At 34.7% G+C, this 12286-nt stretch overlaps 2 protein-coding genes across 3 annotated transcripts; one reads left to right on the forward strand and one right to left on the reverse strand.

The window, feature by feature from the left end:
* The first annotated feature begins 3126 nt into the window (after nt 1–3126).
* Nucleotides 3127–4531, forward strand: LOC123911077 (putative 4-hydroxy-4-methyl-2-oxoglutarate aldolase 3). 2 transcript variants are annotated; one of them, XM_045962422.1, is made up of 2 exons: nt 3127–3335; nt 3918–4531. In XM_045962422.1, exon 2 carries the CDS (start codon nt 3986–3988, stop codon nt 4394–4396), a length of 411 nt encoding a protein of 136 aa, XP_045818378.1. In that variant the 5' UTR covers nt 3127–3335; nt 3918–3985; the 3' UTR covers nt 4397–4531. The 2 variants fall into 2 exon arrangements, with proteins under 2 accessions (XP_045818378.1, XP_045818377.1); XM_045962421.1 differs by having other exon boundaries at nt 3130–3335; nt 3880–4531.
* A 2536-nt stretch (nt 4532–7067) lies between these two features.
* On the reverse strand, nt 7068–8589 carry LOC123909621 (probable transcription factor At4g00390). Its single transcript, XM_045960492.1, has one exon. The coding sequence runs from the start codon at nt 8467–8469 to the stop codon at nt 7252–7254; it is 1218 nt and encodes a 405-aa protein (XP_045816448.1). The 5' UTR covers nt 8470–8589; the 3' UTR covers nt 7068–7251.
* Between the last annotated feature and the right edge of the window lie 3697 nt (nt 8590–12286).

Below are 12286 nucleotides of genomic sequence, written 5' to 3' on the forward strand. Positions count from 1 at the left end.
GTTGCATCGATGCCGAGCATTCTTTATGCTGAGATCATGGCGGTACTGCACGGTCTGGAATTATGCTGGAATAATGGTTACACAAATTCAGTTTGTTTCTCTGACTCCTTGCAAGCTGTCAGTTTGATCAAGAATGGTGTTTCGCCGTATCATACTTATGCAAATGAGATTCACAAAATTCGGCAACTCATAGGTAGGGATTGGAATGTGTCGATTGATCACACTCTTCGGGAGGGAAATGCATGTGTTGATTTCTTGGCCAAGTTAGGAGCTTCGTCGAAGTCTTCTCTTGTGATATTAGAAGCTCCACCTTCTGACATGTCTAGATTACTCCTTGCTGATGCTGGGGGCATGATGTTTGTTAGGGGCTAGTCCCTTTGTTTGTTTTGTTTTCTTTCTCTCTTGTAACCAAAAAAAAAAAGACCCGTGTTGCAGTTACATTTTGCTAATTAAAATTTTTTAAAAAATGAATTTATTTAATCAGTATTATGAGTCGGTAGTATAATTTGTCTCATGTATAATAGTAATTTTGGATACCAAAAATGTTGAACTTTTAATAGCAAGAATTTGTCTCATACATGATAATTATTTTGAAATTTTTATCGGTGATAGTTTATCACGTATATGATGGTTAAAATTTATGTCAGTTAGAATTGCCCCATATATCATAGTTAGTTTGAAATTTATATTAGTTAGAACTTATCCCATATAAAATAGTTTTTTTATGAAATTTTTATTAGTTATAATTTGTGTCACATATGATAATTATTTTGAATTTTTTATCAGTGATAATTTATCTCGTATACAATAGTTCAAATTTATGTCGGTTATAACTTACCCCGTAAAAAGTAATTTTTTTTGAAAGTTTTATTAGTTATAACTTGTCTCACATATGATAATGTTTTGAAATTTGTATCCGTGATAGTTTAGCTCGTATATGATAGTTTTTTTTTTTTTTGGTTGATTATGATAGTTAAAATTTATGTCGGTTATAACTTATCATGTGTAAAATAGTCTTTTTGAAAATTTTATTAGTTAGAATTTATCTCACATATGATATTTTTTTGAAATTTTTAATGGTCACATATTCTCATCGTCCATAATTATTTTAATGGCTCAGATTAAAACTTTAAAATGAATACGCGTTTTTTTAAAAAAGAAAACCTTTGAGTTCACAGTAAGTCATGTCTTGACTGTGAAACAAACATAGTTTCCGTTTGTGAACATTTAATATGCTTCCCTTCTATTGAGAATTTATGATAGCAAGTAGCAACCACAACTTATTCAAAAAATTCCTTCTATTGATAATTATTTTAAAATTTTGATCAGTGATAATTTATTCGGTATAAGATAGTTATAATTTATACATCGGTTAAAATTTTGATCAGTGATAATTTTTTAAAATTTTTATTATTTATAACTTGTCTCACATATGATAATTATTTTGAATTTTTTATCAATGATAATTTGTCCCATATACGATAGTTAAATTTTTTGTTTAGAGGCATTCAATTGAATATAATTTTTTTTTAAACAATTGAATAGAATTTTGAATAAGTGAAGAGAGGGAAAAAAATTGAATTTGAAATTTGGTGTCATATATTGGGAACCGAAATTGGAAGAAGTTAAAATAGTCAAAACAGTGATGTCACGTGTCTTATGGTTCATTTGTAACTTGAGTGTCATTTTCATGTGGTTGGCTTAGATGGTTTGGTTCAATCACAATGATACATTTCATTTTCACTCACAAAATGTCATATGGCTTAGATGGTTTGGTTAATTATCTACTTTTAGTTTAGTTACCAAATTTTTTAACACAAATTGCTCTTACTTTGAACACATGATAGCATCTTAAATAAGAGCAATTAAGAATTTTCCAGAACGATGAAATTTCTTATATAGATTAGATTTTAGTCTTGCCAAATTTTGTTTGATGTTGTACCAATTATTTGAGCAACAAGATATCGTGGCACGGACACCAAGGGTACTGAGATCATCATATTTGGTCGTATGTACTTTGAGAGCCACACATACTTAGGCTTAGGGGTGGAATGGGTCGGTTTGGGTCGGTTCAGGCCCAAAACATATAACCGACCCAATCCACGGGTGAAACTTTATAGTCCATGTCGACCCAAAATTTGCCTACGGATTATACGGGTTCGGGTCGATCGGTTTTGCGGGTACCCGGATGGATTTGTACGGGTTACAGAATTCGTGGAAAAAAAAAACTTAAAATCAAAGTACAAAAACTGAAAAAATTAATATCAACTAACTCAGATCTCTAGACAACACAAACAAAAAAGAAACTAGAAACAAAAACATGAACTAAATTAAAAAAAAAAACTTCAGATCTGTGTCATCAAATGTCAAGACATCAACCATCTAAAAAGAAAAAATGAAAACTTCAAACAGAAATTACAAAAAAGATAAAAACAAGTTGACATTTGAGAAGGAAAAAAAATATGAAGAGAAGAGAGAAGAGGAAGGGGCGATTTCCCCACTTAATTGTTTTCGTCATGTTTGATTGCTAGAGAAAACCAGTAAGGCTTGTAAGTTGTAATGAAGAAGTAAGGAAGAAGAGAGATTTTTTATTTATTTTTTTTAATGGCTCAAAGGAAGAGAGATTGAATTGTGTTGATAGATACAGTATAATTGATATGCAGAATCGTAGGGATGAAAATAAGAGACTAATAATTTTACTACTTTATTATTAGGAGTATTAAATATTTGTGATGTAAAGTTAATGTCTGCATTGAGTACTTTCTAAAAAAAAAAACAATGTACTAATTGTGCATATTTGGAAATATGTATACATTAATTATATTTATTCTGTTTAAAGTCAAATCAAAGTTACTATGTTGCGAGCTTTAATTTTTTGAAAGGAACGTTGCCAGCTACTATGCATTCAAAGAATACATTCACGGGTCGGTTTGGATACCGACGGTCCTAGTTCACTCAACCGAACCCGGTCGTGATTAGTCAATAGAAACCGTGTTTCAGACCCATTGGCCCGTTTAACCGCCCGAATCCGACCCAGTTCGGTTTTTTTATCCGGTTATGGTGGTTTGGGCCGGTTTTTCGGGCCTTGTCGTTAGGCTGAGTTTCATCCGTTTTATTCCACTTTGTGACAAAAGTAATAAATTTATTGAGTTTTTTATCCACATCCATTAAACAAAACTAAATGATGGTACCAAAAAAATAAATCACTTAGTATAAAACTATAAATTCCCCTCCATACATTTTTCCAACAAACCAAAACAAAAGCTAAAGGACCAGTCCCATTAATTAATTCCTCAACTCTTCTTCAGCTGCTTTCATCTCTACTCTGCCTTTTGGTAAGCATAAGCTTCTTTTTTTGGCTTAATTTGCATCATAATTTAAGCTGCTTTGTTATGTTGTTTCAACCTGAATTCCAATCCTATGATTTCATTATGTTGTTAATATTCCAACCATATTCACATACTATAAATAAAAATCATGTTCTTCTTTCTAAAACAATTATATATCCTATGCTTTTCTTTACATAATCTTGAAAGCAACTAATTTCTTCATGCAAAGAGATTCTCTCTTATGGAACTTTCACTAGAGAGAGTCCGGTGAAAATCCTCACCGTTCAATTTCTACTAGATGACTTTAACTATATACACTAAAGACAAATTAGTGGTTGAGATTTCACTGTAAAAAAAATTACGGCAAAAGACTCTAAATTAAGCATAGTTGATTCGCTTAAACGGTAAGTAAAAGTGTCTTTACCTTTACAGTAACATTGTCTTCGGAAAACTTATACTGCATATACCATATGCGGTAAAAATTAATGAATGGTTCAGATTTCCTTGAAAAAAAAAATTACAACAAGGGTTCTTGTTGATGTGGTTGCAGGAGTCACTAGTGTAACATGGCTTTTCTACCAACTGCAGAGATATGTGACACAAACGCAGCACATTTATCAAGTGGTGATTTAAGGATACTTCATCCAGTGTTTCATATGTATGGTCAATCTCGAGCGTTTTACGGGCCGGTTGTCACCGTAAAAGTGTTTGAAGACAATGTGTTGGTTAGAGAACTTCTTGAAACAAAAGGAGAAGGAAGAGTTTTGGTTATTGATGGAGGAGGAAGCATGAGGTGTGCTCTAGTTGGTGGGAATTTGGTGCAGTTGGGACAAAACATGGGGTGGTCAGGGATTGTTGTGAATGGTTGTGTTAGAGATGTGGATGAGATTAATTTGTGTCATGTTGGCGTTAGAGCTTTGGGTTCTTATCCACTTAGATCTAATAAAAAAGGTACTGGTGAAAAACATGTTGCTGTTTATGTTGGAGGAACTTTTATTCGTGATGGAGAATGGCTTTATGCAGATAATGACGGTATCATTGTTTCCAAATTTGAGTTGTCAATCTGAAAAAGTACTAGATTGTAGAGGTGTAATGTTTTTTCAATTGAGTTTCAGCTTTGAGCTAGTTATGTGTCATGCTATTTTAAATCTCATCATGTATGAAAAATGAAATACTAGTAATAATAAATGTTTAGTGAATAAGTATTGAAAAGGCTCAATACAATCCATTCGATTTAACAAAGGAGTATGTTTAGATTTTAAGAATGTTATATCAATACATTCCATTTCACCATAAATCACCAATTCAAATATTCATTCATCTGTGGGTTGTGATTATAGTTGTTGCTACCTCAAATTTAATATAATGCCTTTGTTTGATTATTTGGTGGAGGGAAATTTACACAAACCAAAATATTATGGGGAATTTTTTTTTTTTTTGGTTTCATTATGGGGAATTTTTATTGGTAATAGTAGAACCAATGTATTATAGATTTATCAAAGAAAAATGGCAAACAGAAGATAAAAGAAAATACTAGCCACAAGGAAATTCTATGTATTTGAAAGAGAAGAAATAATTGGACTCCTCAATATGGAAAAAGAGATTCAGACAATTTGGAAAGAACCATGATAGGAATCAAGACAACTGTCATAGAGTATAAGACATCAATACTTGAAAATCACTCGATACTAAGCAAAAATTTAGGGATTCTCCATGTCCTTAATCCTTATCACTCAAAGCAACATAATATTGATTCCACATAAAGAAGAGAGAAAACAATTATAAGTTGATGTTTAAGGCATTAATACTTTTTTTTGTCTAATCAACTATAGTTAAATATTGCCAAAGTCTATGGTGCACAAGTCTCTCAAGTTATGCACCATGCACAAGTAACCGAAAATACTATAACGAATACGAATTTTACAAACTTCACCGTTGAATTGAAAGTTTATATCGTATAGATCATCTATAAATTTTTTGAAAAAAATTAAAAATCATTTGATATGTTATTGAGATCTTCAAAATTAACGGTTTATGAATTTTTATTGAATACCGTTAATCTTGATGAGTCTCAATAACATATCAAATGATTTTCAAAAAAATTTAAAAAATTTATGGATGATCTAAACGATATAAATTTTTTATCCAGCGGTGGATTTTGTAAAATTCGTATTCGTTATAGTGATATGGCTAACTTGTGCACCATGCACCACTTAATTTGGTTGTGCATGTTAGACAAAGCCTAAAGTATTGTCTTTGTCATGTGAACAAACAAGTAATACTATAAAACTCTACTTCCAATTTGGAAGAGTTTCAAACTATTTTCAAGCACATTGGTTCAGTGTAAATAAATCATACAAGACACTATTTTTTTATCAATATATGAAATACAAGCTTGCAGATATCACGTTTCAGGATGGGAATCACCTGGTGTCACATTCATTCATAATCTTTAATTTGGGTTTCCTAACACCAGACAATGCTTACAAGATTGGAAATCTATATGGCCAAGGTAACAAACAAACAAACAAACATGGACCAGTTCTTATATCAGATTTTCATTACTTGATTAAAACTACACAATGAATCCTTCAAACTAGTAGTGGAACAAACAAACATATCTACAACCAGTTCTTACCACATTCTCATAACTTATATAAAACTATACAGTGAGCCCTTCAAACTAGTTGTTAAATGAAGTAATAGTAGCAATCACTATTGCTCATTAATCGTTCTATATATCATAATAATACAAGCTTGCAGATATCACATTTCAGGATGGGAATCACCTGGTGTTACATTCATTCCAAGAACATTTTTAGTAATACTTGAATTAAAATCATGGGCAGTTCAAAATTTTAATTAAAAATGTTGCTTCAAAACTATGTGACATTGCAGAACTAACTTAAACCACACATGATTGATTGCATCATTGGATGTACTCACAGTTTCTACCTATACAGGGAATGCTAACAAAGAAATAGTAGAATGCAAGGACCATGGTGCCATTGTCCTTTGATGTCATGGGCACTTAGTATTACACAAATAACAAATTCAACCAAGTGTTTTTGTGCCATTAAGAAATATCCTCATTCCTTAATGTATAAAAATAATGTACTTAGTAAATGGTTACGTTAAGGAATAGAAAGGGGCAGTTTCCACAACAACAGAGACCTCATACCACTGTACATGACCAACTATAATTGAATTGAAACATATAAAATAGCTAAGTTGAGGTGCCACGACAAAATGGATTCTCACCTTGAAGACAATTTCCTCAGTCACCAGATAAAGTTTAACCCGGTAATAGGTATCTTTAATTTGGGTTCCTAACACTCGACAACGCTTACAAGATTGGAAATCTATGGCTAAGGTAACAAACAAACATATCCTTCTACCATTTCTTATATCACATTTTCATTACTTGATTAAAACTACGCAATGAATACTTCAAACTAGTAGTGGAACAAACAAACATATCTACAACCAGTTCTTATCACATTCTCGTAACTCATATAAAACTATACAGTGAGCCCTTCATACTAAACTTCATTGATGCATAATAAACAACAAAAGTTAAACAACCAAAGGCATGCTTTGAAAACCATTTCAAAGATCTCACAATCAATTCAAGCCAGTGCATAAGCTATCTCTAACCACATATTCAAAAATATCTAGAACAATATTATAATCATCAATCAAAACAACACAATGGGAAAATGTGTATGTTCAGCCAAATTCCTAAACCATAATAATTTCATTTTCATGTAGCCAATAATCAAAACATCACAGATTCACAGTTGTTATCAAATGTCAACCTAAAAGACCATAAGATAGATTCAAAATTGCTACATTAATAAACGGATAACAGTTCCAAAACAAGACCACATTAACCACAAAACTATACCTAATAAGGAAACTCCTACTTGCTTGATTTCTTGAGTGCCTGCAATAACAAGTTAAATTGTTCCTTAGCCAGCTGTGAACGTCTCACAAGCAACTCCATTTCAGCAATTTGAACCTGCTTCCACTTTTCCACAAATTCAACTCTCTTCGATTCCTCGATCAATTCCAACCCCCTTTCCAAAGAATCCTTATTCAAAACAGACGAACCAGCAACAACACCAAAACGAATCAGTTCACTCACAATCAAACTATTATCAACAACAGTTTTCACTTTTGCAGCTTCCTTCTTAGTAGATATAACTAATTCTTTCTTAACACTTTTCCCATTAACTTTTCCATTTTCTTCAGCTTCATTTGCACCAGTATTACCCCAAACCTTCTTGAAAAGCTCGAATGCTTTCTTATCATGTGGTTTAGTGAAACTGTCACTAGTTTCAAACTTCTTCTTCAATGTACGAACCTTCCGCTTCAATTGTGCGCTGCTAGCTTCAGCGCTAAGCGATTTCTTCACGAAACCATGAAATGCCAATGCGTCCTTCAACGGATCCTTTTTAGTTTTGGAAATGAAATCAGCGAGTCCTTTGAGAATAGTAAGCTCATCTTGTTCGCTGAAAAGTCTCTGAGTACTCTTCTTTGAGTCTTCACCAGTCAATTTCACGTCTTCCTCAGTTTCATTCTCATTATCGTCGTCGGAATCACCACCGGTGGTGACGGTGACGGCAACATCGGTTGTTTTCTTCTTTGAACGGTTTGAGTCATTTCCGTTTTCAGCTGCACGTTTAGTTCCAGATCTGGCTAGTATAGAATATGTTTGGGCCTGGGTTTGGGCCTTTGGTTGGGCCTTCATTGGCTTGGAAGCGAGTGGTTTAACAACTTTGGGGTTAAGAGGTAGAGTTGGTTCCGGTTGGGAATCAGTTTCGGATTCGGATCCGGATCCAGAGTCAGAACCGGATTCTGATCCAGATTCGGATTCAGATTCAGAAGCCGGTTTAGGGTTTGAGATAGGAGTAGAAGGTGGAGGGTTTTTGGAAGCGGTTTGAGATTGATCTTTTTCTTTTTCTTCTTCTTCTTCTTCTTCAGATGATGAACCTTCTTCTTCTTCTTCTTCTTCGGATGAATCATCTTCATCTTCTTCTTCTTCTTTGTGAGCTACTTTGTCTTCTGGTTGCTTTTGGGTTGAAGGTTTCTGATCATCCTCGAGAGGAGGAGAAGTGGGGCGTTTCTTTGGTGTCATTTGAGAATTTGGGATTAGGGTTTGAGAGTATAGTGAGTGAGTTAAGCGAAAAACCCTACTAAGTTACTTTTTTTGGTAAGTGAAAAAACTCTATCAAGGTTCTCAATGTATATATAAGAAAAAGACGAGAATACTTCATTAATTGTCAATTATTTTTAATATATTTTTACTGTATTTTTAATTTTTTGGGTGCTGTTATCATGTGTATATAGGACACATGTTAAAAGTAATAAATGACACTTATTTTACTTTGAAAAACACAGCATCATAAAGTGGAGTTCGGATGTAGGGATGGCAGAAAAACTCAAACCCGTGAGACCCACCCGAACCCAAACTCAAGTCAACGGGCGAAACCCGAATTGACTGGGTTTGGGTTTGGGTTTGGGTGACACCCGAAAATATGGGTGTGGGTTTGGTATCACTCAAACCCACACCCGAAACCCATACACCCACCCGAAACATGTTAAAATTACCTAAATACCCCCACATATATATATAAGTGTAAAAGTAAAATTAGGTTTTTCACAAACCACAAACCAAAATTGTGTTTGAATTTTGCTTGAAAGTTGGAAGAACTTAATTTTGGTTTAGTTGTAATTTAATTTCTTGAAAGACTATTTTGTAATTTTAAATTCCCTTGTAATTTTAAACCTATGTTTTTGCTAAGTGATTGACAATATGTTTAAATTCCATTGTTTTTGCTTAAATTTACCTTGTTTTGCTTAAATTTGCAAAGTAGTACAAAATGTGTTGTGGGTTTGGGTTTGGGTGTAAAAAACCCGAACCCAATGGGTGTGGGCGTGGGTGTGGTTTTGCCACCCGAACAGATTTGGGTTTGGGTTTGGGTTTGGGTGTTGATTTCGGGTGTGGGTTTGGTATCACTTAAACCCGCACCCGTGGGCGCCCATTGCCATCCCTATTCGGATGTGCTCCATTAGCTTATCCTCCAGTTTCTTCTAGTACCTTGTTCAGATCGTGACATGTGGCAAAAAAGAATCCAATGGTTCAAATTAAAAATTGGAGAAAAAAAAAAGTTGTAACAACACCACACCATGTCTTTCTACTTCCTCTTCCTTGTTGAGAATTCAGATCTGCTCAACAATACAGTCCTTCGTCTTCCTATCACATCACCCTTCCGCCGCTGTCACCTTCTCTGTCAGTCCCTACACCGTTTGCCGGAATGTTGGGTTTATAAGAGAGGTGACACATTAACCTAATACCTTAAGGTTTTGGGTTGGGATGTGGGGTCTCCCTCTCTTGTGTGGTCCTGGAGCATTGACCCATTGTTTCTCCCGAGCTCCCCCGGACACCCCAACAGTGGTATCAGAGCCGATGGTTCGACGAAGGGTTGAACTGGCTCCTTGTATCGAAAGTCTTCCTGACAAAGGTGGTCAGGCGGCGAGTCTCGTGGAGCAGTGTGGCTTACGGCGGTACAAGTGTAGGATGAAGAAAGCTTCCGGTTGAGGGGGAGCATATCCTAGAGTGGATGGACTCACACTTGAGGGGGAGATTGTTGTGGCAAGTGTGAGTGGTTAAGTCCCACATTGCTTAGAAAAGTGGAGGTTGAACACTTTATAAGTGAGAGGACCCATAAACCTAACACCTTAAGGTTTTGGGTAAGAGTGTGGTGTCCAACTCACTTGTAGAGTTGTTCTTAAGCCCAATGTGGATGATCCCCCGACTGCCCCCTCGTGATGATCCTGGTAATAACGACGGCACACCTCTCTATCTGTTCCAGCGACGCATAGCCACCAACACCATCACAAACCAATTCAATAAGGTCTATATTGTGGAGTGAAAACGATGTCGTTATTATCAGTAGTGGGGTCCCGGTGGTTACGTCGCGCCATTAAAACCGCCCAGCTTTGTTTCAATTCACTTTTCTACTTGTTCGTTTTGATTCTGTTATAATCTGGTTTTTTTGGTTTATCAAGAGTTACTTATTAATTAGTTGTGGATTAAAGACATAATTATATGTTTAGTTTTGGAGGTGTATTTTATAACAAATCATTGATTAAGTTGAGGGAAGTGCTTTTTGTTATTTTTCCATTTTTTGAATCTGAAGTGTTTTCCAGATCTCAATCAGGAAGAAGAAAGACATGGTGTGGTGTTGTTACAGTTTTTTTCCAATTTTTATTTCGAACCATTGGATTCTTTTTTGCCACATGTCACGATCTGGGCAAGGTACTGGAAGAAACTGAAGGATAAGCTAATGGAGCATATCTGAACTCCATAAAGTGTGTCTCCTATAAACTTTAAAGACAAAATTGCCCTCAAACAAAAACCCACATTTGCGCCTTCTAAATCTAATCGTCTCTCTCCGTCGCCGCCTTGCCAACACTCAATCTAGCCGCCAATTATTTGCTGTATTTGTGCCTTACCGTCACACTGTGACCACCTCACTATCACTATCAGGCTGTCACCACCTCGTCAAATTCTCTTTCTTTCTATTACCATATATATGAAATTGACAGAGTACCATAATATTTCATCTTCTTCTATTATCATGAAGCTTTTCAATTTTAAAATTGGTTACAATCAATCTTCAATTTCAATTCAAAACTCTTCAATTTCAAACTGAAAAGAGGGAACGACGATGGCAAGTCGGAGAAAAAACACATTACATGTAATTTTGCCTTAAATATATGATGATGATGTTGTTGTTCTAATATTCCTCAAGTTTATACTCAAACCCATTACATGTAATGGGTTTGAGTTCATACAAGATCTGATGCCTCTTTTCTACTATGGTGTGATTGGCTTTGAGTTTTAATGGGTTTCGTTTCAATGTGGTCATGTTCACTCTCTATCTTGTTATATTTTGAAAAGAAAAATGAGAAAATAAGGGGAATTCCATTTTATTAACAAATGTACAATACCATATATAATACTAATACTGTAGCTAATATTTTTTTTGGTACAAGTAGAAGAAATAAAAGAAAAGAAAAACAAATTATCTAGAAAAGAAAGTCCCACAAGCATCAGCTAGCAGGAGAAGATTCATTCCATTTGGGGGATCAACTATAGGAGAATATGTCTCAGGATTGGCAGCTCCAAATTTTGCAAGGTAGTCAGCGCATGCATTGCCCTCCCGGAAGGTGTGAACTATATGGATCCTCCAATCTCTAGCAAGATACTCCTTTATGTTATAGAGAATAGCTGCATAGTGATGCCAAACATTAACAGATTCTGATATCAACTTGATTGCCACCTTAGAGTCTGAGTAGCACCACAAATCTGTGATCCCAAACTCCCACGCCATGACTAAGCCATAATAGATAGCCAAAAGCTCCGCGTGAAGTATGTTAGAGAAACCTATGTTTCCAGCAAAACCATGAATCCACATGCCATCATTGTTTCGAATTAAGCCCCCAAAACTTGAGATGCCAGGATTTCCAAGACTACTCCCATCAACATTCAAAATCATACCAGAACCCCGATGGGCATTCCACCTTACCCACTTAGTTTCCGGAAACTGTAGCTAATATTGGTTAGACTTAAATATGAAAAAGGTCTCTGCAATTACGGCTTGTTTTGATTTTGGCCCCTGCAAAATAAAAAGTTTGATTTTAGTCCCTGCAAAATACCAAAACTTTTAAAAAGATCATTGAAGTGAATTTTTGGCTCACATGCCAAGTAATTGATGACTTGACAAATACTACTGACTAGAATTTTTGACAACGTCGAATTAACATGTTATTTTCATTTAAAAATAGAAAAACATAAAATAACATGTCAGATTGTTAAAAAATAAATAAAGTAGAAATAGAAACTTAATATACTTAAAAAAAATTAATATATTAGATTTAAAAAAAAA

This window comes from Trifolium pratense, linkage group LG2 (assembly GCF_020283565.1).
Source record: "Trifolium pratense cultivar HEN17-A07 linkage group LG2, ARS_RC_1.1, whole genome shotgun sequence".
NCBI classification, from domain to species: Eukaryota; Viridiplantae; Streptophyta; class Magnoliopsida; order Fabales; family Fabaceae; genus Trifolium; species Trifolium pratense.